At 39.3% G+C, this 26,514-nt stretch overlaps 1 protein-coding gene across 1 annotated transcript; it reads left to right on the forward strand.

Annotated features, from left to right (window-relative positions):
• The first annotated feature begins 3,743 nt into the window (after positions 1–3,743).
• On the forward strand, positions 3,744–10,093 carry LOC134668622 (uncharacterized). The gene is made up of 3 exons (XM_063526063.1): positions 3,744–4,986; positions 5,056–8,579; positions 8,663–10,093. The coding sequence occupies exons 1-3, from the start codon at positions 4,701–4,703 to the stop codon at positions 10,091–10,093; spliced, it is 5,241 nt and encodes a 1,746-aa protein (XP_063382133.1). The 5' UTR covers positions 3,744–4,700.
• The last annotated feature ends 16,421 nt before the right edge of the window (positions 10,094–26,514 follow it).

Here is a 26,514-nt window from a genome sequence, read left to right on the forward strand (position 1 = left end):
GAATGACAAATAGACATCTTTATATATTCTTGTTAGGCAAGCACAAGACGCAGTGTGATCGAAAGCATTATTTAATTAATGAATCTGAGAAATAATTCAGAATAAATTACTATGAATTCGTATGCTAAGGTAATGATCTGGTACCACCAGAACTGATTTAAAAAATTTCCATTTATTACAAGAACTAAATTTATAAGTCGATAATTAATACACAGCTAAAACTATTAAACTATTTCAACCAGTCGACAAATCTAATAAATAGACCACCGTCCAAGGCGTTACTAGAAATTCCGTTTTGGTACGGTAAAACATTAAGCTAAGCAAATTGCCAGACCGACCGTTAAAATATTTACATTGCTTAACAGATCAAATCCATACGCCGTCGTAATTCAGAGCGCGTAACATTAAGATCGGGACGCCGTACATGGCAGCCATCTTCTGTATTTGGCGTTCTCTGATTTATTGGTCGCGAGTGATCTGGATGCGTGGAATTGATACTATATCAGTACGGATCGTGGAGTTAGGTTGGTGTGTGCCACTTGGTGTGTGGATGGCTCCTCTACACGATGGGCCAGCGCCGGCCATTCCAAGGGACGCATTTATGCGTTAGAGGGAGCCAGTGATTGATATTGCTATCTCATTCTACCGCATGGCTGCGTCCCTTGGAGTGGCCGGCGCTGGCCCATCGTATAGAGGAGCCATTAGACGTGATGCTTGCCACGCGCCGACACTACTCACATGATTATCACATTGAGGACCTACCGCGAACCACGTTCGACGTGTTCCATCTCTGTCGCACTTGTAAATTCGCACGTAGGTGTGAGAGGGAGGTAACACGTCGAACGTGTTCGCGGTAGGCACTCTGATGTGAATTTGCACGTCGCTCCAGTGTACTCGTATAAGCGTAACAGCGATATAGCAATGTCCTTCGTAAATCAGAGAGAGCGGCATGCGAATCTGCATCCAATGTAGAGACCGCCTTTCATCATCATTGTATTATACGAGTATATGCTCTTGAAGCTCGGCATGAAACAGAAAAAAAGCTATTTCGTTGATACGACACAACGATTTAATTTTTCTTTGACAAACTTTCTCATCTCAGCCATAAGACGTCCACTGCTGAACATAGGCCTCCCCCTTGGACCTCCATATACGTTCCGGTTCGAAGCGACCCGCATCCAGCGTCTTCCGGCGACCTTAACAACGGTCGTCTGTCCACAAACTTTCTCACTACTAAGAATTCAACATGAGTTTGTTGAATATTTTGGCTGTATGCTTAATTCTGTAAGAGTATTTCTTAAAATAAGACTGCTCTAAATATAGGCACCTTAAAAAGCAATTGAGACCATCAAGAACTAAATCAGTGAGTTTTATCTTTGGCATTATAACGTTTATTCTGGCAAGTAATTGGCATACACCGTGAATATAGCAGAATAGCTTACTTTACAACTAATACATCATACTTGCCATAATTCAGTACAAAGTGGAGCACACCACACCGCGTACGGTAGGTTTTTTCTCCACCGCTAATATGTTACCCTAGTATGGCCCAATGATATGTGCGGCTCGCATTTATTTCATACTATGACCATACACAAGCCATGATTGAAACATGCATCTTACATGTTAAATGCAGGCGTGGTATGGTATTTGAATATGAGTTGGCTAACGGCAATTAGTTGTTCTAATTAGATTTAAATGTTTTCCTGAATTCGAATTCTTTGAGTTAACTGTGAGGCGACACGTAGGTACTTAATGCCTAAGTACAGAAATACCGTTAATCCACAGAGTCGCAACACTTTTTGACAGTTGATTGTAAAGCCTCTCAAACCATTTAAGGTGACAGTCCATTTCCAACGACAGCTGCACTACTGTTCATTTTACTATAGAAATTGACAATGACAGCGACGCGTTCGGTACCGGTAGCGCAGCTGCGGTTAGAAATTGAATGTTACCATTACACTCGTGTCTAAAATTAGAATAACAAAACTTTAATTTTATTGCGAACATTGGACTCTTTGGCCTATGGCCTCCTAGCATAGTCCGTAGAGACTCTGCCTACGAAAACGCAGGAGGTCCCGAGTTCAAATCCTGGTAAAGGCTTCTTTGTGTGTGTATCTGAGTTATGGATGTTTCCTAAGCATATAAGTATTTATATATCATATACCGTCTAGCTAGTACCGACAAATCGAGAGCCATATTGAGCCTACTGTGGGACTAAGTAGGGTTGTGTAAGATTGTCTTAATATTTAATTAATATATTACCATGAGAGGAGCCTATAGAACATTTAGATCAAATACTCATAACTAAGTTCCAGCTGCTTATTTACTTATGAGTCTTAAGACCATAATTATTGGATGGTCTCATCGGATGCGTCATAACGGCGTATTGGCATTATCAACACAATTAGGTTTTTAAACGGAACCAAAGGACAAGCATAATGGCACTTAAAAGTACTTTTTATGCGATCGATTGACAGAAATTGTCATACCTTACTGCTTGGGAGTTTCTGAAAATAATTAAACATGTTTAGTAGAGGCAAGGCACGCCGGAAAAAAATACAAAGAAGTAGCAGCTAAACGGTAGACCTTATAGGTAAGTAGCAAAATATATCAATATCATATATAGTTAGTGATCATTAGAGCTTTTGCCTTGTTGCCCTGAGTTATTCTTCCTTTCGTTTCCTTCCTTTGAAAAGTTCCTACATTTACTTAATCAACAATATGCCACGCGCAGTGTACAAGACATGTTAGAATGGCTACAGCTACACTTTCCGTGTGTATGTCAAAACTTTAAAGGGCCATTTATGTACTGTAAAACGTTGTACGATACACGTGCGAATAGGTTCCTTTTTTCCGCACTGGTATCGTAAATAACTATTCTATTCTATAGAACGCTATGTTATTAGTTGCACGACTGTACGTAGCATACTCGAATAGTTATACATATTATTAGTCATAGTGATCACTAATGCATATGAAGTTTGAATTTTTTTTTAATGATCATATCTGTGAAACGCCCAGCAAACGTACTCAAATTAAACCGTGTTGATTATTACGTTGTGCGCTGATATTTAAAATGACAAGGTCCGATGTGTTTATTTACTGTCTGCTTATTTTTAAACGTTAAGTATCGTAAGTAATGGCTGGGATTACTTGTACTATGATAACAAAAGTTAACAAAGTGGCCGCTTTCAGACGAAAGAAGTGGTTAATCGAATTTAAAATGTTGTGAGACATACTAACATTGAGAAAGGAGACCTATAATGGTAACATTCCATTTCTGACTGCAGCTGCACTACTAGTACTGTTAGTAGCTGTTATTGTCAATTTCCATAGTAAAATGAACAGTAATGCAGCTGTCGTTAGAAATGGACTGGACGGACGGACGCTCTCCGAAACATGTCATGCGAGTGACTAAAAACAAGTGAGTCTAAACTGTAAAATTATTCAATGAAAGAAGTGCGTGGCGTTCATTTGCTCGTTAGGTACGACATTTGGAAGATTGTTGGTCACTTCTGGATGAGATTGGCTTAGAACTGGCAATAAGCGGCGAACTCGACGAGAGGCTTATTCTCAGCAGTGGGCGATAAAAGACTGATATTATGATGAATGTCGAGGACTGATATAAGGTTTTATATGTTATTTACTTTTTATATATTTTGTCTATGTTTTATGGTATTTTGTTTTACCTTTTGTTTTTAGTTGTCATTAAATGCTCATGTCTGAAAGCCCAGCTTTTTCGTTTGCTCCCATTTTAGCTATCGAAGTAGTAATTGTCCTGGATTCCGGGACATTTTGGTCCTTCTCGGAACATGATCACGCGTTCTAAAACGAAACAGCTGAGCACACCAGCAAAAAGTGCTGGCAAGACGCGCTCGGACTCAGGAGCGTTGGCTGCGGGTGGGGCCGGCCGGTCCTCGAGATTGGACACCGTTTCGGCCGGTGCCACTGTTATGCCCGCACCCCACGTTTTCAAAAGCCCCGAGGAGCCCGGAGCGTCGGCTGCGGGTGGGTCCGGTCAGCCCACAAAGTTGGACACCGTTACGACCGGAACCACTGATACGCCCGCACCCTACGTCTCCAAAGGCCCCGAGGCCCCCGAGACGCCTCGCCAGTGTCGTGTGAATAGTGCTGAACACATTAATGTTGTTTCTCCTAGTAACAGGTCGCGTGTGTCGTCTTCTCGTTCATCAGCCACAATAAAGGCACTGAGGTTGAACGAGGAGGCCCAATTGGCGCGTCGCAGCCTGGAGCGTGAACAGCAGCTATTTGAACGTGAGCAGGCGCTACTGCAACTACAACGCGACCAGGAGGTCGCACGCTAGCGGCTTGACTTCGAACGTAAGCTCTTCGAACAAGCTAAGCAAGTGGAAGAGCTCGAAATAGAGGCAAGACTGGCAACCCAAGAAGTGGATGGACGATCCAACACTCATACGGTCAGTCAATCTTATTCACGTACTGCATCGTGGGTCCGCGACGTCAACCATAGCGGCCGTCGTCCCGCTGACAACAACGTCGATGCGGCCCTAATAAATATCCCGCCTACGGGCGCAGACTCTACTACGGTTCACGTTCGCGAGAGAAAGTTAGGTTTAGAACCTAGTTATATTCAACAAAATAATGTAAACAACCCTATCAACCCATATTTCTCTCAAGAACGAGATACCACACGTCAAAATACTAATAACACAAATGATATGATTGCGTCACATCGCAATCATGAAAATTCAGTGGTACATCATAATCCTGAAAATCATGAAATGCATCGCGATGTCTACAAAAAACCCGTGACATTTCAAATACCAATAAATGACAATTCAAACTTATTGCAAACCTCTACGAGCAATAATAATAAGGCACTGACATCAATGCCGTTGCTTGACAACCCAAATAACAAACAATGTCAGTTGCCGTCAAATCAGCCAGAGCCTTATTTTTATTCTCAAAGGTGCTCACATAAACTACAGCTTACTCCTTTTAGCGGTAAGACCACGGAATGGTTAATGTTTAAGCGCATTTACCGCGATACTCAACATTTGTTTACGCCTACAGAGAATCTTGTGCGTTTGAGCGGCGCGCTGCGCGGCGCGGCCCTGGAGAGCGTGTCGTCGCTGCTGTACACGGCGGAGCGGCCCGAGCAGGTGCTCGACGTGCTGGAGCAGACGTTCGCGCTCCCTGAAATGATCGTGCTACACGAGATTACTCTCGTGCGGAATCTCCCAAAGCTAAGCTTTGATCAAAAAGATCTTACCAACTTTGCTTGTAGATTGCGCAATTGTATAGCAGTAATTAGAAACTTAGATCAGATAGAGCATATTTATTCAGTAGAGTTGTTTCATAGTGTGTTATCCAAACTGACACCGATATTGTACAGTCAGTGGAAAGAATATGCGTACAAAAGTGACCGATCTGTGCCTAAAATTCAATTATTGTCTGAGTTTCTTGATATTGAGGCTATAAAACACAATCGTTACGGTTTAGTACTTGATTACGCCCGACGACCTGGCACTGTTATGCCCGATTTAGGTAGGCGGTCTGGCACATTTATGCCAGAGTTAGGTAGGCAAACCGGCACCTTTACTTCAGGTTTAGGTAGGCGAAATGGTGCCATTATTTCAGAGTCAGGTAGGCGACATGGTACAGTCGGCAACAATAATTTTTCACACAAACCTACACGAAGTGAAAACATTCATGTGACATCTGTGCGTAACACCAACAATGAACTATGTCGTTACTGTAACAATAAACATAAACTTACGGAGTGTGAGGAATTTAAGTCACTATCTTTAGATGACAAATGGATTTGGTTGCGTGAAGCAAAGATATGTTCTAAGTGTCTGGTATCTAATTCACATCGGTGGAAGTCATGCAGGATCGATCGATGTGGTGTCGACGGGTGCGAACGTTTTCATCACCCATTGCTACATTCAGCAACGACACCTCACGTAGTCAATGCTGCCAGAGAGTCTCCGTCTTCCTCCTGCGATGTTATTGAACACAAAAACATAAATAAAACTGTTACAATTTCTAACGTCACTGGATCACACTCAAACGATGAAATGTTAAGTCCAGAATCTCAAGTGTTTTTAAGAGTCATTCCGGTTGAAGTAAGCGGTCCTCATGGAAAATATGACACATATGCGTTACTTGATGACGGTTCCATGTCAACCATGATCGACTGGGAGGTGGCACGCCACATTGGAGCGACTGGCCCCATGCAGTCAATCAAGGTTGACGGAGCCTGTGGAATGTCAGTACACAGGCCCATCCAACATGTTAGCTTTTCTATAAAAGGTAAACAATGTTCTGAAACGTTCACGGTTAACAACGCTAAGGCCGTAAACTCATTGTCACTGTTCGCACAAACTGTCAGCCAAAGCGACATTACGAAATATTCACACTTGGCTGATTTAGCGGACGTTCTTTCAATATCGGAAGCTACACCTAAAGTCTTGCTTGGCGCAGAACATTGGTATCTCACTATCTGCCGTGAGCTTAGGGAAGGTGCCCAAACCGATCCGATTGCAACACGTACAGCTTTAGGTTGGGTATTACACGGCAAATCCAACATTTGGTCTAAACCCGTCTATTTTGTAAATCACATTTCAAGCAAAAATAGTGCTAGTGACACCACCATGGATGAACTTGTGAAAGATTATTTTCGCCTTGATGCCATAGGTATTTCTAAGTCTGAAAATGTGTACTCTAACGAAGATAAACACGCTTTAGGGGTTTTAGAATCCACGACCAAACGTTTGCCATCAGGTAGGTTCGAAGTAGGTCTATTATGGCGTAATGACATTCCAAACACACCTGACAGTTATCCTCAAGCGCTTTCGAGGTTCCACGGTTTGGAAAGGCGAATGGCTCGAGAGTCTAACCTCAAAAAAGATTATTGTGCCTTTATCGATAACATGATGTCAAAAGGTTATACTGAAGAGTGTCCAAAGGAAACATACCATGATAAAATAAACACAAGCGTTACACACAAAGGTTTACGTTGGTATTTACCCCATTTTCCTGTAATCCACCCTCAAAAACGAAAACTGCGCGTAGTCCATGACGCAGCCGCAAAGACTTCGGGAGTCAGTTTGAATTCACTCCTGCTCCCGGGGCCTGATCTCCTGCAGTCACTGCTACACATATTGTTCCGTTTTCGTGAAGGTCATGTTGCGATGACAGCTGACGTGAAAGAAATGTTTCCACAAATTAGGATTAGGCAGGAAGATCGTGACGCTTTACGTTTTCTTTGGAGGAATGACCCTCACTGTGAATTAAAAGAATACAGAATGACTTCCGTTATCTTCGGTGCTGTGTGCAGCCCCTGTACTGCTCTATACATAAAAAATCGTAACGCTCAGGAATTGCAACGGTCTTACCCGGCCGCCGCAAAGGCCATCGTTCGTGATCATTACATGGATGATTATTTAGGAAGTCTTGACAGTGTCCAAGAAGCTGCGCAACTTGCAGCTGACATAGTAACGGTTCACAAAGCGGCAGGCATGGAGATGCGTGGTTGGGTCTCTAACGTACCCGCTGCACTTGCAGCCGTACCAGAAGACTTACGAGCTCCTATAGTTGAAGATATACATGTAGGGCCTGAAGCTTTTGTTAGGACTTTAGGACTTATATGGCATCCAAAGAGCGATACCTTTAGTTTTCGTACTGGTTCTCCCATACCAGACCAAGACAAATTAACAAAACGAAAGGTATTGTCTTACCTGATGTGCGTGTACGACCCCCTCGGTCTCTTGACTCCTCTGGTTATTCAAGGTCGTATTTTATTCCAGCAGACATGGCGAACTGGTATTGATTGGGACACTGAGCTGCAATCACATGCCGTTCAAAAGTGGCGAGCTTGGTCTCAACAACTTGCTACGATTACATGCGTCAAAATTCCGCGTTGGTACAGATGTGGGTTTCCAGATGATATCATTCGTGACAGACAGCTTCATATATTTGCAGACGCCAGCGAGGAGGCATACGCGTGCGTCGCATATTGGCGCTTTACATTAACGAGCGGTTCCGTAAAGCTGTCTCTCATTGGAGGAAAGGCCCGACTGAGTCCTTTGAAACCTACGTCTATACCACGACTTGAACTCCAAGCTAGCCTGATAGCCTCCCGATTCGCCAATACGATATGCATCGGTCACGAAATAAAACCTGATGAAATCTACTTTTGGTCTGATTCGACCACAGTACTCAGTTGGATCCGTAGTGATGCAAGGACATTCAAACCATTTGTCGCGAACCGTGTGGGCGAAATCACCAAAGTTACCAACTGGAAATTCGTACCAGGTGGTTTGAATGTAGCGGATGACGCGACTAGATTAAAAGATCGTGACATCGATTTATCGCGGTGGTTCTCTGGACCGGATTTCTTATTACTGCCGTTCAGCGAATGGCCCAAAGAACCATCGACACCTGAAACTACATCCGTCTTGGAAGAGTTAAAACCCTCTAAGACGCATGTAGGACTCATCAATCTGGACAAGCCTTCATCGGTTGTGCCAGATCCCTCACGTTTTAGTGAATGGTTACGCCTGGTTCGTACAACTGCACGTATATTCGCCTTTGTACACATTTATTGTATTCTCTCTGTGTTATGTACTTGTTTTGTGCAATAAAGTGTTTACTACTACTACTACTACTATTTCAGTGCATCAATAAGTTTCGTTCCCTTTTGGCACATGACAATCCAAATTCTAAAAACAAAACTAACCCTTCTTCTAAGCTTCCGCCACTGTCCGCCGTAGAGATGCAGAAGGCCGAAATTGCCATTCTTCGACAGACGCAGACCGATTTGTTCGGCGAAGAATTTGCCTTGCTTCGAGAATCTAAGCCCTTGCCCAAGTCGAGCAAATTGAATCCTCTCTGCCCGATTATTGATGAAGATGGCCTTCTCAGACTGGACAGTCGTATAAAGCGCATGAAGAACGTTGACTACGCCACTACATCGCCTATTGTTCTTGATGGCCGTCACCCAGCTGTTCGTCTACTCATACGGCACTACCACGTCGAAGCCGCACACGCCTTCAATGAGCTGGTGATTAACGAACTTAAGCAAAGATTTTGGATACTGCGATGCCGTAGCGAAGTGCGCATGGTTGCCCGAAAATGTGCCTACTGTATAAAGCGTAAAGCAACGCCCCACATCCCACCAACCGGCGACATACCAGATGTGCGCCTGGAACACCACAAACGCCCGTTCACAAACACCGGGCTAGATTATTTTGGCCCCGTCGAAGTGTCAATCGGCCGTCGACGAGAGAAACGATGGATAGCCCTCTTTACCTGCATGACGACACGAGCAGTGCACCTGGAAATTGTTGCTAGCCTATCATCAGATTCCGCAATCATGAGCATACGTCGTTTTGCTGCACGTCGAGGACTCCCGAATAAGATACTTTCGGACAATGGGACTTCCTTTGTTGGAGCCAACAGACAACTGTGCGAATTTTACAGCGACGCCGTGCAAGACTTTGCTGCCAGCAAACGCATAGAGTGGTGCTTCATTCCCCCGGCGTCACCATTCATGGGTGGTTGTTGGGAGAGACTTGTAAAGACAGTTAAGACAGCACTCCTTGTGACTCTAAAAGAAAGGGCTCCCAGAGAGGAACTACTCCATACTCTTCTCCTAGAGGCAGAGGCGCTAGTAAACTCGCGGCCATTAACCTACGTCACTGAGAATAGAGAGTATGAAAGCCTGACTCCGTCCCATTTCTTGATTGGTACCTCTTCACCACAGCAGCTACCGGCCGTTTTAGACGATGGTGTATTTTCGTCAAGAAAGGAGTGGCAAAAGGTTCTACGACTGTCCGAACACTTTTGGACCAGGTGGCTTAAAGAATACCTGCCCAGTCTAAAGCCGAGAAGAAACAACGGAAGGCAGTATCACAATTTAAAAGTAGACGACGTTGTCCTCGTAGTTGACCCCGACCTGCCTAGAGGTGTTTGGCCTATAGGTCGTATAGTTGAAGTGTTCCCGGGCAGAGATGGAATTGTCAGAGTGGCTGACGTGGCCACAAAAGGGGGCCTATTAAGGAGGCCCGCCAGAAAGTTAGCTCGACTACACGATGAAGTTGTGTAGCCTTGCTACACGGGGGGGATGATGTCGAGGACTGATATAAGGTTTTATATGTTATTTACTTTTTATATATTTTGTCTATGTTTTATGGTATTTTGTTTTACCTTTTGTTTTTAGTTGTCATTAAATGCTCATGTCTGAAAGCCCAGCTTTTTCGTTTGCTCCCATTTTAGCTATCGAAGTAGTAATTGTCCTGGATTCCGGGACAATGAATAATGATGTTAAAAATTCCTTTCTGAACTGTAGAAAGGAAAAAACAATAAAAATAATAGCACTATTAATTTCGATAACTATAGAATAAATAGGTAGGTACCTAACTAGATATTTAGATTTAAATTTTTTGATTTAAGAACTTTTATGTTTAAAAGGCCTAGAATAAATTAGTCTAAGTCTACCATTCAAATTTCATTGGATAGTATAGACTAATTCATTCCGTACTAGAAAGTGTTTGTATACAGTGCAGGTGGTGTTATCGGTGTAAAAAATAAATAATCACGACTATTACAGACCCAGCGTCCTCAATTCTGTAAATGTTTCAATGTTTAACACTGGAGTCATCATTTTTGAACTATGGAGTATGAACTGGGTACTTTATTTCGCAGTACCTATTGGAACTAATTTTCTATGTAGGCCACTCCTCGTATTTTATTGGCTAGACACTGTATTGTAGTTCAGTTGTGTAGAGATAGCAGAATGAAGCATAATATTTAAACAATAATATATTTTTCAAAATCGATCTCACTGCCTATAAGTATCACTCCCTACTTATTCGATATGCTTAAACATCGCCAGGCAAGTCCCCAATAGTTGAGATTTATGGTAACATTCCATTTCTAACCGCAGCTGCACTTCCGGTACTGAACGCGTCGCTGTCATTGTCAATTTCCATACTAAAATGAACAGTACCTAATGCAGCTGCGGTTAGAAATGGAATGTTACCATTAAGCGATATAGCTAAATATCGCTAGGCCGATAATGAAATGGCGGCGTTTCGTGATATGCCTAGGAATATGTCCGCCAAGATCCAGCCAACAAAAAAAATAACGAGGGCATAGGAATAATAGTCCTTAAGTACATGACTGTATGGTCCAGTTTTTAACGTTGATTCTTAACGGGCCTTTCTGATTTGTACTCGTTACAGTTATTTTGGAGCTTAGATACATTAGTGCTCTTTCTATATTTTGTAGACAACATAATTTGAAAAATACTATACATATATATTTTATTGGAAATTTGGACTATAGTTATAAATTGTGGAACACAAAAAAGCCACAGCCAAGGATGTCATGAGTCTCGATATGTAGGATTATTGAAAGATTTTCAAAGCAGTGGTCAAGATTGACGCCCTAAAAGGCCAAAACCCATGCCCCTTGATTAAATGAAACATTATAGAGGTCATATTTTGCTGACCATACATCCTTGACCACACGAAGATACCCGAACAATGCTCAGTATTTACGAGCGTACGGTCGGCAGCATAGGTCGTATAGCCACAGGTTTATAGAACTACTACTAATGTAGACTAGTTTATGTCGCGCTCTGTAACATCGGGCGCCATTGTATTTCGACTGATTTGTTTCCTTATAGAGATTCTTAGAGGTTCTTAGAAGCTACTGAAAACTGTCATTTAAGGCAGTATTGAGGAAGTTGAAAATTTAGTTTGAGCTGTGCTAAAAATGAGTATAAATTTCTAAATTTTTAGTTTTTGTTTGTTCTCTGTTGTAATAAAATATTCCTTCGAGCTAGGAAAAAATATAGGGACTTAGATTACTATTAAAAATTAAACTCGGTTTTTATAAAAATATTACACGCTTTAAAAAAAACTTTTCAGCTTTTAAAGCGTAGAGTTTCTTAAAAAGTCGGGTTCTTTAAATAGTTCATAAGTTCATATCCAATAATAAGTCTCGACATTCTTACTCATACAGTGCATTATTCGTAACACACACTATAGTGCGTGTGTATAACATATATTATTCTTCTTTTTCAACCAGAAGATGCACCTCAGAGGTCGGTGCCCTCGCGAAATTAGTTTAAAACCCGCTCAGCACGACACCGGCTGCAGAAATCAAATAATCATCAATCATCTGCTCAAAATCAGCGCGGACATTCACAAAGCTTACTTGGTTATTGACCAACAGGTATAAGTCCTTATAATCATAATCAAGTATTGTGTAAAAATGAAATATAGTTAGACATACATATTATCTTATTTTCTGTGTAAGAAACTGTCGACCTAAGTGTAGATAGTGACAGACAACGCATAGCCTAAGCCGTTGAAAATCTTGAGGATCTTGAAAGTTGAAATATAATATCAAAATATAAATTATACTTCTGTATAGTTGAGACTGAAATTATGTGTTGAATTTTTTTTAATTTATTGAGAAACAAACAGTCAGTCATTAACATTGATCTATAGATTGAGCAGCAGTAACTAGACCTATAGTTTCCTTAATTAATATATCAAAAGTACTTAGACAATGCACCTTTAAATACAGCAAGAAAAATCGTATACTAGTATAAATGCAAAAAGTTTTTTACAATACTTTAAACAAATAGCTGTGAGTTTGTGTAGGTACCTACGTGAATTCCTAAGCGCCACTTGCACTATCCCACTAACCCGGGGTTAACCGGTTAAACCTGGAGCTACCATGGTTACCAGTACCATTTGACACTGGGTTAACCGGTTTAACCGGTTAATCCCGGGTTAGTAGGATGGTGCAAGTGGCACTAAGAGAGTTAAGTAATATGGAGTTTAAATTTATTAACGACGTCCTTAGTAGCCAAAAAGGATTAAAAAAGGGAATAAAGGGTTATTTGAATAAATAAATACATATATACCTATTTGTCCCTGCAAGCTGATCGATGTCTTTAGTTCTTGTATGTAGACTATGATATTTAAAAAAAAATCTGTTACTAATTCGCTATGTGTGCTGTTATAAGTAAGATACTTTTTTATTTATTTAACATTTTAAATCAGGCAATAAGGCCCATATTACAAATACCTTACAGAGATACTTATATTATATTATGCATTCTCATAAACCTAAAAAACTATTTATTTACTATGAGTGGCAGGGGTCAAATTACACTTCAAGTTATTTAAATCAAGGTGTGAAGGTTTTTGCGAATATTCAGGCAGTGGTCAACAGATAATTATTAAAAAACTATTAAGCTAAACTGAGTTGAGCGATTCTGCTGTAGGTGCAGTTTGAGCTCAAAGGCTAATTATATTAGCATTTATCCGGAACAGTTTCACTTCTTGGTCGGTTTATAAAAAACCAGGCAAGTGCGAGTCGGACTCGCGCACGAAGGGTTCCGTACCATAATGCAAAAAAAGAAACAAAAAAAAAGCAAAAAAAAAACGGTCACCCATCCAAGTACTGACCACTCCCGACGTTGCTTAACTTTGGTCAAAAATCACGTTTGTTGTATGGGAGCCCCATTTAAATCTTTATTTTATTCTGTTTTTAGTATTTGTTGTTATAGCGGCAACAGAAATACATCATCTGTGAAAATTTCAACTGTCTAGCTATCACGGTTCGTGACATACAGCCTGGTGACAGACGGACGGACGGACGGACGGACGGAGGGACGGACAGCGAAGTCTAAGTAATAGGGTCCCGTTTTACCCTTTGGGTACGGAACCCTAAAAAGATGAAAAGTCACGATGGTCAGACGATGGCACTTAACTATTCAGGATGAATTGTAAGACCATTTCAGAAATCACTCTTTCTGAATTACTAATGGAGTCTAATGGTTGATAAAGTTAAAGTACAATACAATATTAGTTTGATAAACTACAATACAATATTATTTAATACATATTATATTGTAATGGCAAGAAGTTACAGCTGAATGAAATTCTTCTAAAGACCGGGACAAAGAAAAAGGTTCCGATATTAAAACTAATTGAAACAATAGTATGTACATTACTACAGAGGCCGGGACGAAAGGGGTTGCCGGCCGAGCGAAGCGAGGCCGGATAGGTCTGAGCGCGGGCAACCCCATTTCCCGCCGAGGTATGTATAGTGCTTTTCTCAAACATGCAATGAAATAAATAAAATAAAAATTCCACGAAACCCAAGTTTTATTTATAGAAAAAACTAAAAGTAAACTACACCCAAAATATAACCAACACGTACCTATATCACTCGTATGTTTTACACGAGTCGTATATTTTCATGTATCTTTGATTTTTTCGCCTTGTATCCGTCTGACTGTCGTTTTCGTCACATAAGTTTACATAGTCTTTCATGTTGATATCATGTTTCACATACATCGTTGCTTTATGCATGGAGTAAATAAGTATAATTTCCACAGTGTTGACGAATTTGTAGTTACATTCATTTAAAATATGCCTCAAAACTGTTTCTAATAAACTGTAAGCCATTTTTCTTAGTTTCTCAAATAATAAAATTGCCATAAGCAACCATATACATACTTCGCCTTTGACTTGGCGGCAGAGGCAGCAAGTTATTTAAAATCAATTCTGCTTACGCTGCCAATTCCAACACCTACGATTACAATTAATATTAATTTCATTATTTCGTCGGAACTCATATTAAAGTCAAAAATTCAACAACGCACCATAAATCCAATAAAACAGAATGAATATTTTTCAACTTTACCTCCATAACAATTAAAAAAATATAACTACGCGTGTTTGAGTAGACCTTTTTACCGCTAACGTTTAGATGAAATATTTTAAATGTTTTTATTTGTGTAGTTAAATTTATAATTTAAAATTATAAAATTATAGAATGTATTATTTATTAAGTTCATGTTGATTTTATACAAATAAAATGCAAATTATAGCAAACATTGTTTTTTGTTTTTTTTTTATAGGCGTAGTGGCAGAGTGTCATTACGAACCATAAAGCAAATACTGCCTCTAGTTTTTTTTAATGGATGAATGCCACGATGCTGTGTCACAAATATCTGTGAAATGAAAATTAAAAAAGAGGACTTTGCCGGCCTAGGCCTGCAAGATGTGTATGAAATTCCATTAACGACCTTTTGTCCTAGCCGCACCTGAAACGTCATACTTCGCAGCCTATTATAAGGAACATAACATCAATATTTCATTGCACGTTTGAGAAAAATAACTTTTTACAATGCTTGTTTAGATAAGTTGCCAATACCAATTGTTTATTATATTTTGCTCGAATTGGTAATAAGATACCTATGTATATTCTACGATGAACTACCGTTACCTAGTTTGCGTTTGTAACAGCGCCATCTTCTAGGAAATTTGGATATCAAACTATATCGGCTCGAACAATGCTATTGCACATTTCTTGAGTATTTTTAATCTCCCTGTATTTAAGCAAGATGTCTCCGCCACGTCTGCCACTCTTGTTCAACTGTTACCCATTTTTACCCCTTCCCTTTTTCGGTATACAGCGCGTTTCTTTCCCAAACATAACTGGATTGGTCGGTAATGCATATAGTAAATCCTTAAGCAGTCACCTGTCGCTGCGACTAGTTGCAGACAAGTACCGACACACGTAGTCGACCCGCGACATCTGCTCATGCAACGGGGGGGAGGTGATAAGCGGAGCGATTAGCGGTTAGAGAATTATTTGTGACTATAATCTGTTTCTTTAGGTATTTAAATAAAAGTAAACAAAATATACACTCAAATAAGCCAGTTGAGGGTAGATGAAAACATTTTGTGATCAAATTATGTAGGTTGAAGTCAGGTCGTTAAGTGTCTGATCCAGGCGGTTTTGTATTTGGCCGGTTAGCCAAAAAATGTTATAAGTACCCGAAAATTTACTAATTGTCTGTTTACTATTATTTAAATATCTAAAGATACAGACATCATACTCTATTTCTCCACATCTTAGCACTTTACCCGTTGCATAATCAATAGGCCGATCATACAGACTGTAGGTAAGCACATGACCTTCCAACCTGAAGGGGAAACTAGACCTTATTGCGATTAGTCCGGTTTCCTCACGATGTTTTCCTTCACTGAAAAGCAACTGGTATATCAACTGATAGCGTACATAATATTAAGTTCTGAAAAACTCATTGGTACGAGCCGGGGTTTGCCCGCGTCCTCCGGATTGAAAGTCGCCCGCTCTTACCGCTAGGCCACCAGCGCTTGCACCCTGTCCTCTCCCTGTTCATGCAAGCACGTAGCACGTCGGGAGCGTTACAAATCATATGTGACAACGTTTACAGAAGTACCGAGGGTCGCCAGACAGCCGGTAAAAGGCCTTTACCGTTAAATATTCAAGAGGACTAGAAAAAGCGATTATTTGTAGTCCGCAATTTCTTTTAGGTTAACTCAGCCGGATTAAAATGAAACTTTATCACTGCGGCAGCTTTAAATATCAACCTTCTTACTAATAAAAGTAGGTAAAGTGTGGTGGTGGTGGTGGTAAAAGTAGGTAAAGGTGAAATAGTTAAGGTACCGTCACTTGGAGCTATTTATGTGTTTGATGACGCTATATAAATTAAGTATGATATTGGTAATATAATATATGTATAATATTGGGATTCAAAATTAAATTAAACAAATTAATTAAATTTGGGGCTTATGACTCAGTTTTAGATAACTCCACGCAAGTATTTTAAATATTGCAATTTCAGCTAAATCGTTCTCGTTTTTTGCTACGTCAAAATAATTAACTGACGGATGCTCAGATCTTGCATTAATCCCAAGCGATGTTTAAATATCACACTTTTTTTTTAATTTGCAGTATAAATAATAAGGTTTACAAACGACTAGTTAATTGTATCGACGATGGCACTAGAGGAACAGGGCTATAACCGCGAGAATCGAAGTTCGCAAATTGCGGGCATCTTTCTCTGTCACTCTTATTACGCCTTCATTGGAGTAAAAGAGAAAGATCCCCGCAATTTGCGAATTTCGGTTTTCGCAGTAGCCGCTCTGGCCCCGTAGATAACATGCCAATCGCTAACGCTCCGTAGCGAACGAAACGCAATTGTCACGGAAAAGTGATAGAGTGACACAAAGCGATTCGATGGCGAAGCGCAAGCGGTCGTCACCTTGGCTAGGCCGCCTGGTAAGAAACGATAACTTTGCAAACCGTAAGTATTTAACTTTTACGGTCGTTTTTTTTCACTATTTGACTTAATATACTCGATCGTATCAAGTAACTAACGTACGAAGGTTGTCTGGAAGAGATCGCTTTTTAGCGATAAGACCGCCTGTTGTTTACCTCTGCTTGTATTTCTGTTTTCTTTTGTATTGTCTTCTTTTATTGAGGTGTGTAATAAAGAGTATTTGTATTGTATTGTACGAACTTAACCTCCAGGCGAACAATCCGTACGTATATTTCATTTTCTCAGGATTTATATTTTTGTCTCAAAAACTGTTATCTTCACCCGTGACTCAGATCTCCTTACTCGTCCGAGATCGTTATTCATATTTCAGAAAGCTCATGTAAGCTTACTCTACATTTCGTAACAAAAATCTTTCGGTTCACATAAAGGTGTCCCATTTCATTCCATTAGTTGTACACTAAATAACAGTGCAAGTGTCAAATTTTAATGCAAGCTTGTGTAGTGAATTTTGTAGCTACTTAATTTGTGTTCACCTCCCTTTATCCTCCATCAGCAATATAACTGAAAGAAAACTGTATAAAATCTTACTTTTAATTGTTTAACACGAAGAGACCCGGAGTGGCAGAGTCAAGTTTGTAACACTAATCTTATACCTATTAAAAAGTTGATTAGTTAAAAAAAACTGACCGATGATCCTTGAAGCTACAAGCTTAGGTATGAGTTGCATATACCAGAGTTGGGCAAAACATTGTTTGATTCGAACTTTAATAATAACAATTAAACACTATTTTCTTAAAAATAATATACAAATTAAAACTAAACTAAACCTATCTTAATTTATGGGGTTTAATTATAGCTACAAATATCTCCTATTCCGCTGGCACTTGGTAGTGTTCCCACAAGACTGGCCGCGTTTCCTCGCTGAATGGTAACGCCAATACGCTGAGCGAGGAACGAGCAATTGACATTCGAACTTATATTGAAAATGGAAATGTTATTCTTAATTACATCAACTTGTTTGCGAATTCAATCATTACCTTACCAATCAGATTGAATTCAAATTGATTACCTAAATCAATCTTAAGATTTTTATTCTCAATCATTGTTTTGAAAAGTGATTAAATCATGGATGATTTAATCACGCGGATTTTAGTCTAATCGCCGATTTTTATTATATGTGTAATAACAACCACCAGACTATAACCATATCAATCTAACAATAAATTATCCAGTCGGTAACATGAAGCAGTTTCTATTTCAAATTGATTATATATTTATGCCCCAAAACACGCACCGTTAAGCCGAACAGACTCTAACCATCTCAAGCCAACAATAAATTGTCCAAGTGCGCCCGTAACTTATTTCCGGAGATGTTCTTATTTTAAAGCGCACGCGCACGTTTTTGGGCCGAGAAACATGGCCGCCGGTTTCGCATAAATTTTAAATTTTTAGACCCAAGCCTTTAGGCATCGGTTTACGTTAAAGGTGAAATCGGAGAGAAAAGGTCCTTTTAAATCTGTAATATTTCGGTTTAAATTTATACTTTACCTTGAAATACATAGGTGAAATTATCGACTAGATACGCAAAGTATACCGTGGTTGGAATATATATGTAGCCAGGGACTTTGATATGTCGTTACAACTCGATTGTATGTCATCTCAATAGACCATTTTATACACCAATCCACAGCCTAACGATATATTATCGCCTCGCGCGTAGGCGCTTCCTCAGTGTGTGATAATATATGAATTATATGATGATGATCATCATCATCTCAGCCATAAGACGTCCACTGCTGAACATAGGCCTCCCCCTTTTTTGGAGGGTGAATGCCATAATCGCCACGCTTGGCAGGCGGGTTGGCGATCGCAGTCGAGTACACCGAATTTGAGGGACGCTGCTTCCCGTCCACCGGTGGTCTTGGACGTGGTTTAAGGACTTACCCGAGTCCTGGACGTAGTTTAAGGACATACCCGGGTCTTTGAAATACATAGGTGAAATTATCAACTAGATACGCAAAGTATACCGTGGTTGGAATATATACATATGTAGCCAGGGACTTTGATATGTGGTTACAACTCGATTTTATGTCATCTCAATAGGCCATTTTATACACCAATCCACAGCCTAACGATATATCGCCTCGCGCGTAGGCGCCTCCTCAGTCTTCTTCTTCTTGCTAGCCTTAATACCATCATTTGGGGTCGGCTCTCCTAGTAATTCTTCGCCAGGACTGTCTGTCTCGTGTCGTCTGGGCTGGTATTTTTGATTTATTTAAGTCCCTATTTATAATGACCATCCATGTTTGTCGGGGTCTTCCTCGCCTCGTGTGTGATAATATATGAATTATATGATGATATCGGACGAGTTTTATTACCAAATTGATATCCTTACTCCTAGTAATTGTCTTGTTATGTCTGTCGCTCCGCATGTCGGTATGCTGCTGCCGGCGATATCCAGCAAATATCTTTCGTTGACCACAGGTAACATAAAGAAAAAAAAACATATATAAAATCAGTCATACTCATATTCATATTTGTGAATCATGGTTGACTGGTAGAGAATGCCTCTAGGCATTAAGTCCGCCATTTGGACATTTTGTTATCGTGCAATAAAGTTTAAATAAATAAATAAAATCATCATCTTCCTCGCGTTAACCCGGCTTATTTTGCCACGGCTAATCCCTAGAATTGGCGTAGGCACTAGTTTAGAAAAACACAATAGACAGAAGTAAATACCTTAATTTATATATTTGGTATTCTTTGGGGTAGGTGACCCGCTGTCATAAATTTTCTCTTATTGGTGAAGCTGGTCAAAACTTGTACGATTTATTTGTATCTGACTGCAGGTACAACAATTTCATTTTACATAATATTGTGCCGATTGCTGAACTAAATATTTTATGTTATATTGAAATTTCGCACCTCAAATACATTAATTATCAGTTCAACGCTACATTTAAGACAAATATTATATGCGCTAGAACAAATGTTAACTATTTGTCCAACTGTCATTATTAAAACATATGCCAAGACAGTTAATGAAGAATTTGCATAATTGGAAAACGGGTTTTTAAACACCAATGTTTATTGAATGTGCGGTAAAAGATAAAAGTGATTTATAAAATAATAAATTTGGACTTTATCTCATTATAATATGGCCCATAATTCAGTGAATAAGTTTTTGTTTAACCGATTTATTTTATTTAATGATACCTTTTACTTACAATGTAATAGCTTAAAATTATCATAAACAAAATGAAAGGCCTGCTAGTATGTACATTATAAACATGAACACGGATATGGTTTAAACAAATATATTTTTATTTTTTAACGCATTTTTTTGTACGCATAATAATTACATGATATAATCTTGTTTTAACTATATGAAATATGCATATAATATGTATGAGTCTCACGCAAGTTTTGTTACGTTACATCACATTCTTCTACACTTCAAACATAAACCATTTAGTTGAAAATGTAACTAACTACGTGTGTGGTCTACAACCCACAAGACAGTGTGACGTGCAAACACAAATTATTAATTTCGGTCTGTCCACTTGTTTGGCCAAGTCTTTAGAACATAGTCTAAGAACTTCTTAAGTAGCTGTCTTTTCCATATTGATGTGTTTTCGTTTGACTTATCTCTTAGTAGAAATACAGATTGGAAATAGGAAGATAGTGTACTTGTATGGATTTTAAAATGCCAATAAATGAGGCATAAACTTGCTTACTATCATACGGTATGAGGTATATACTTACAACTTTTTACTGCGTTGTACTTGTCAACGAACAGCTCTCAAAATTGAACCAGCCGGGCATATCGTTAGTTTATCAGGATTAAGTGCCGCTTAAAAGTAAGTTATTTTGTTATTCTCTTAATTTATAACTATATCTCACTAACGACCTTTAATTAATCAGTTTCGCTTAAATTTGCGAATATTTTCCTGATACAAAAAATGTAGAAGAAAATTGTACCTATGGTTACACAAAAAGTTATTTTTTTTGTAAACAAATATGTAGCTCGCGGTTGTTTTCCACAAACACCTACCTCTTGAGCTACCGATAAACGTGCATATAAAACATCTTTGAGTAGGTAAATAAGAATGAAATATTTAAATCGGGGCAACGTTTTAGTAAAGTGAATGTTCTTATGCGAAAGTAAGTTGTGTTGAGTACAAATCAATATTGTTTGTAGTGCGTAGGATTTTCTGGTGGCTTGTATTGATTACATAATCTGAGCTCATTAAAATATTAATGAGGGTTGACAGTTCAATGGGTATCAACGATGTGTATTTAATTTCAGATAAATTAATTTCACATTCTACTCGTATTTTTATCTGTAAGTTACTGTTGTATCTCTTATATTAAGTATACCGGGTGTGGCCTGTAATATGAGCAAAAAATTTAACTGTAGGCTCTACTCCTCATACTGATCAACATTTGTTCGGCGACTTTTAAAAATAACTTGTGGTTTGATTTTTAATACACTTTAAAGTTTATTCTAAGACGCAATGTATTGCGAATGTTGTTATGTTTAAGGCGTAACAGGCAACGTCAATCACAATGATAATGCCGTGGCGATGGCGTCCATTGAAGATAATATTTATTTTGTATGAAAAATAGGGAGTCTAAATACTTCATAATTCTTAAAAGTTGTTGAACAAAAGTGTCACCGTTTGAGGAGTCCAATCTACTTACTTATGTTTTAATTATTTGCTCGAGTTATAGGCCACACCCGGTATGTATAGTAGTTCGAACCTTACGCAGCGCGCCGCTAACGATATATACTCTGTATCTTCAGGTATTTAAATAAAAGTAAAGAAATAATGGTATATTTTCAAGTAGTTATGCCACTTATTGGTTAACCAACCAAATACAAAACCGCCTGGATCTGTCACTGAACGACACATTGAATTTGAAAATGTAATGTTTTCATCTACCCTCAACTGGCTTAAGGAGCCATTTGGGGGTAAATTTTGTTTACTTTTAAATACCTAAATATACAGACTGCAGAAATCGCTTTTACATCAAAATAAAAACAGGTCACATACAAAGTAACAAATTGAGACCGCCTAGATCAAAAACCGCCGATAAAAATTCAGCCGGCGCTTTGACAAAACCGTCCTGTATCGACGCGTCACAAAAAGGCTATAAATTACCACGTACACGTCGAATTAAATTTAATTACTTCGCCGACATCGGTTTTTTCCCAACCCTAGCCTAGTTGAGACAGACAGGCAGACACATAGGGACATTTCCCTAATTAATGACCTGGGAGCGCAATGATCAAATGAAATAGAACGCAAAAACGAACGATAAATACTGCCGTGTAGGTCTCGCAGCCATGAAGATGGAATACTAGGTATAAAATAAGTGAAAACTTAATCTTCTTCTTTTTTAACAGATGTCAGATTTAACAAATGATCACTATTTTAACTCTCTACTCATAGGAAATAATATTATTTGGAAATAATATTACTATTGAATATTAACAGACTCCTCGAAATCCTCTTAACAATGCCGCAGTCAGCAGTTAGGCTAGCTTAGAATTTATTTCTAAGACTGGGAACATAGTTTTTATTGTAAAACGAATTATTATCATACTTATTAATTCTCAGGTTACATTGTTTTATTTATCACAAAGCTGAATAAAGACTTCAATGTTGAATTCTCAAAATGATTGACTCAATGACGCAACAAACATTAACCCCCTTCTTCATAAATACGCTACAAACCTCAAGTAGCTAAAAATCGTTTGTCCTTATCTGTCATTTTGACTTATGTATTTGTAAGAAAAAGACAGTAGAAAGACAAATAAATAACTTATGAACTAAATACATCTATAAATAATACTAAATTAAAACTAACAACCTTAAATATATCTAAAATAAAATAAAGAATATAAATGCTACTCAAAGAGACCTCCCCGCGATACCCCCGGCGCAAAGGTGCCCATCACACTCGCTGCGTTACCGCGTTGGATTGCGAGAAAGGGATAAAACATTATTTAACTAAAACAGTCCCGTAAAATTTTATGAATAACGGGTAAGTATTTTTTAATATTTTTCACTGAAAATGCCAGCTAAAACTCCTCATAGCTGCAAGACTAACCTGCGGTGGTATCACAGGGACCGGCGGACAAATTAACCGAAGCTAGTAAAAAGATCGACCGCCGCCGGATGAAAAATTCACCGCACGGAGGACTTTATGTCGTCCGTCGCCTGACAAGGGAATTGCCGATGTCAATGGTTCAGTTTAAGTTGAATACTTAAGTACCATACAAGAATAAAAAAAATGCAAGGAATAAGCATGAGTGTCAGTTTCTAGTAGAGATAAACCATCTCTTCAAAATATTTCGCGCCCTACACAAGATATTATTCGCCTACATCTAAAGGTACTCTTAAGGACACCAGAAGCAGCATCATGGTCGCATTGTTATCACTTGGCATGTCATGCGTCACTTTCGCACTTACATATTTGTTAGTATGTGACAGACATGGTGACAAATGATAAAGAGCCGACCATCTTAGCCCTACAGCAGACGTATCACGTGGATAACGTGATAAAAATTTCAAGTACAGCACGAAGGAAAGCAGTGGTAATATAACTCCTGTAAGTCTAACTTGCCCTTGATAATCGTCCGTCCTTATCCATCATTTGGCACTTTTGTTTTTAGAAAGGGATAGAATTTTACATAGATTTTCTGATTTTACGATTAACACCCATATAATATTTTACTTACACGTTAGAATTATTTAAAATGTAGAAGATCTTTTAAATCACATTCAGGCACGCTAAAACCCAACTATAATGTAATGTAACGGTAGGGTTTTATTAACTTAAACCTTAAATGCATAGTGTTGCCAAATGTCTACAAAGCATTAGACAGCACACAGTTTTAAAATAAAAAGGCTTACGATCTTGAACGCACCTTTATACCAAACGTCAATGAATAGGGTGATGATTTAAGGGTTAAATTTAAGCAATATTTTTAATTTATAAAAATTACATTCGTTTTAAGATGACAAGTCGGCAAGCTTGGAAAAATCCACAAGTTGATAATTTTTAGTATGTGATTTTGAACGGTTTTTTCGGGGTATGTAATTATTTTATATTTGAAAACTTTATCATAGGTATATCACAAATAGTGTACCTTTCTAATGGTAGTTAAAAATTTCATATATCTATAACTGAAAATTACATATTTATATAAATATGATTTAGCCAATTCAACTTCTAACACTGATTTCGCAGTGAAAATCGAAATTATATTTTTTTTACTATTTTTCCTAGAATCGGCAAACAATTATGTGACACATATATTAATTTCGGGCAAAAAGAAAAAATCATGCATTTAAGGGTTAAGTATTAATCGTAGATGCAATGGCTACCCAAATGTTAGCTCATATTTAGCGAGAGACCCTGCCCGATTCGAACTTTAAGATACGTCAATTAATATATCTAGAAACGATATGGATTTGTCTGAAGAAACGTCACATTTGACACTGACATACCTATTCCATATTGTTTCTAGGTCTATTAATTAACTTAGGTATCTTAAAGTTCGAACCGGGCCGACCGTTTAGTTTTGCAATCAGATTTTATATAGCTGTCTATGCCTACGTCTTAAGGCCTGCGCAAACCGGCGGAGCGCAGCACAGATCAGTTTAAAACTATCTATGTATTTTCTTCCCTATTTTAATTACCTTCAGGTATAAATTTAAATTCTTTGAGACCGACCTCGGAGCATCACGGAGGATTTTTACTCCGCGGCATCGAGGAGCACGCTAGAGGATACCGCGGCGGTAGGCGCCGGCAAGCCGCGGAATCCCGAGGCATGCGCCGAGGCCTCCCGAGTGCGCCGGAGTAGCGCCGGGACGACGGGGGAGAACTTGTGCACACTAGTCACTAATCCCTTGTGATCGAGCACTTGCGGCGGCATGCCGCGGCATCCCCCGGCCTGCGTGAAGCGCTCCCTGGTGCGCCGGCCGCCAGCGGTCGGGCTGGCGGGCGCTCGCGCGGTATCAGAGGGATTTTACCTCGCCGGTGTGCGCTGCGTGGCGTAAATCCTCCTCGCCTCGGTGATCTGCCCTGCGCTCCGCCGGTTTGCGCTGGCCTTTACTCGTAGGTACTACAGAATTCTCATGCAAGAAAGTAAAGCGCTCTAACGGCCTATAGACAAACCAAAAAAGGACCACGAAAGACCAATTACCAGACGTTTGAAATAGTATCAAGAGCGTTAAACTAATTTAGTAGTGTAATTAGCTGCGCTTAAGGCACGGGCTTTCGCACCAGTGCCAATCTGTGTTTGCGTAAACAAATCACGATGCGGCTACGGTACTGGCGACTAGCGATTTAAGAATTGAATCTACATGGAACCTACATTAAATTATTGAATATTTGGGACACTGAGCTTTGCTCGCTAAACATACAAAAACTCAAAGATGCGCGTTTTCCCAGTGATAAGCCCTAGCTAGGTCGATTTATATATAAATATACAAGAATTGTTCATTTAAAGATAAGAAACAAATAGAAAGTAAATAGCGGAGCGGCAGCCGAAACTCAAGCGGATCTAAATCGTCAAAAATATATCCCTTTTCCCCTGCTACATAGTCATTACTTTCTCTGTAGAAACGGCAGGTTGCTGGTCAGCCAATGCGAAACGCTTCACTTGCGATTTAGGGCGTCGACTCAGATAGAAAGGGGAGGGCCCCCGCTCCGAGTCGTTCCTTGTGCAAAGGCTGTCCGTGGTAATCCAGCGAGGAAATGCTGCAAGCATCATGGGCACCTTTGCACCGGGAACGGCAGGGAGCGGATTGTATTTTTAAATTTATAGTTTTATTTTTTATTTGTAAGCCTTAGTCGTATGTAACTTGTACTATTATGATTAAAGTAAATAGAGCCATAATAATGTTAATCGTAATTTATATGTATTATCAATAAACCATGAGTTTGAGTATTTATAGTAGGTAATTAAATTGCGTACCAAGTCGCAACAACATATCTAAAAGCCTGGCCATCCAAAAAGGTCTGCCAGCTTTCTGGTCACCATTACGCATGAACCTGGGGAGCATTTTTTACTTATAAGTTTAGTTTAAGATTTGTTATATTTTAGTTTTTTTTCGGTCTAAAAGTAATATGTGGGTTTTGTGGATATGTAAGGGTTGAATTCTAAATGCCACTTACACTTTGACCTACAACCAGCCCTCGCCTTCCTCATTACGCTGTACGCTCTAATTAAGAGCGGCTTATGGTGTGGCCCTAGCTTTATAAGGGGGTAATGGTTCCGCGGCCTTAGGCGACTCCCGTAATGTTGGTCATCAGACGTGTGTAGATGACGGGCCAAGTTCTGTAAGAATCGTAAAATCTTGCTTACAATA

Source organism: Cydia fagiglandana, chromosome 11 (genome assembly GCF_963556715.1).
Source record: "Cydia fagiglandana chromosome 11, ilCydFagi1.1, whole genome shotgun sequence".
Classification (NCBI taxonomy): Eukaryota; Metazoa; Arthropoda; class Insecta; order Lepidoptera; family Tortricidae; genus Cydia; species Cydia fagiglandana.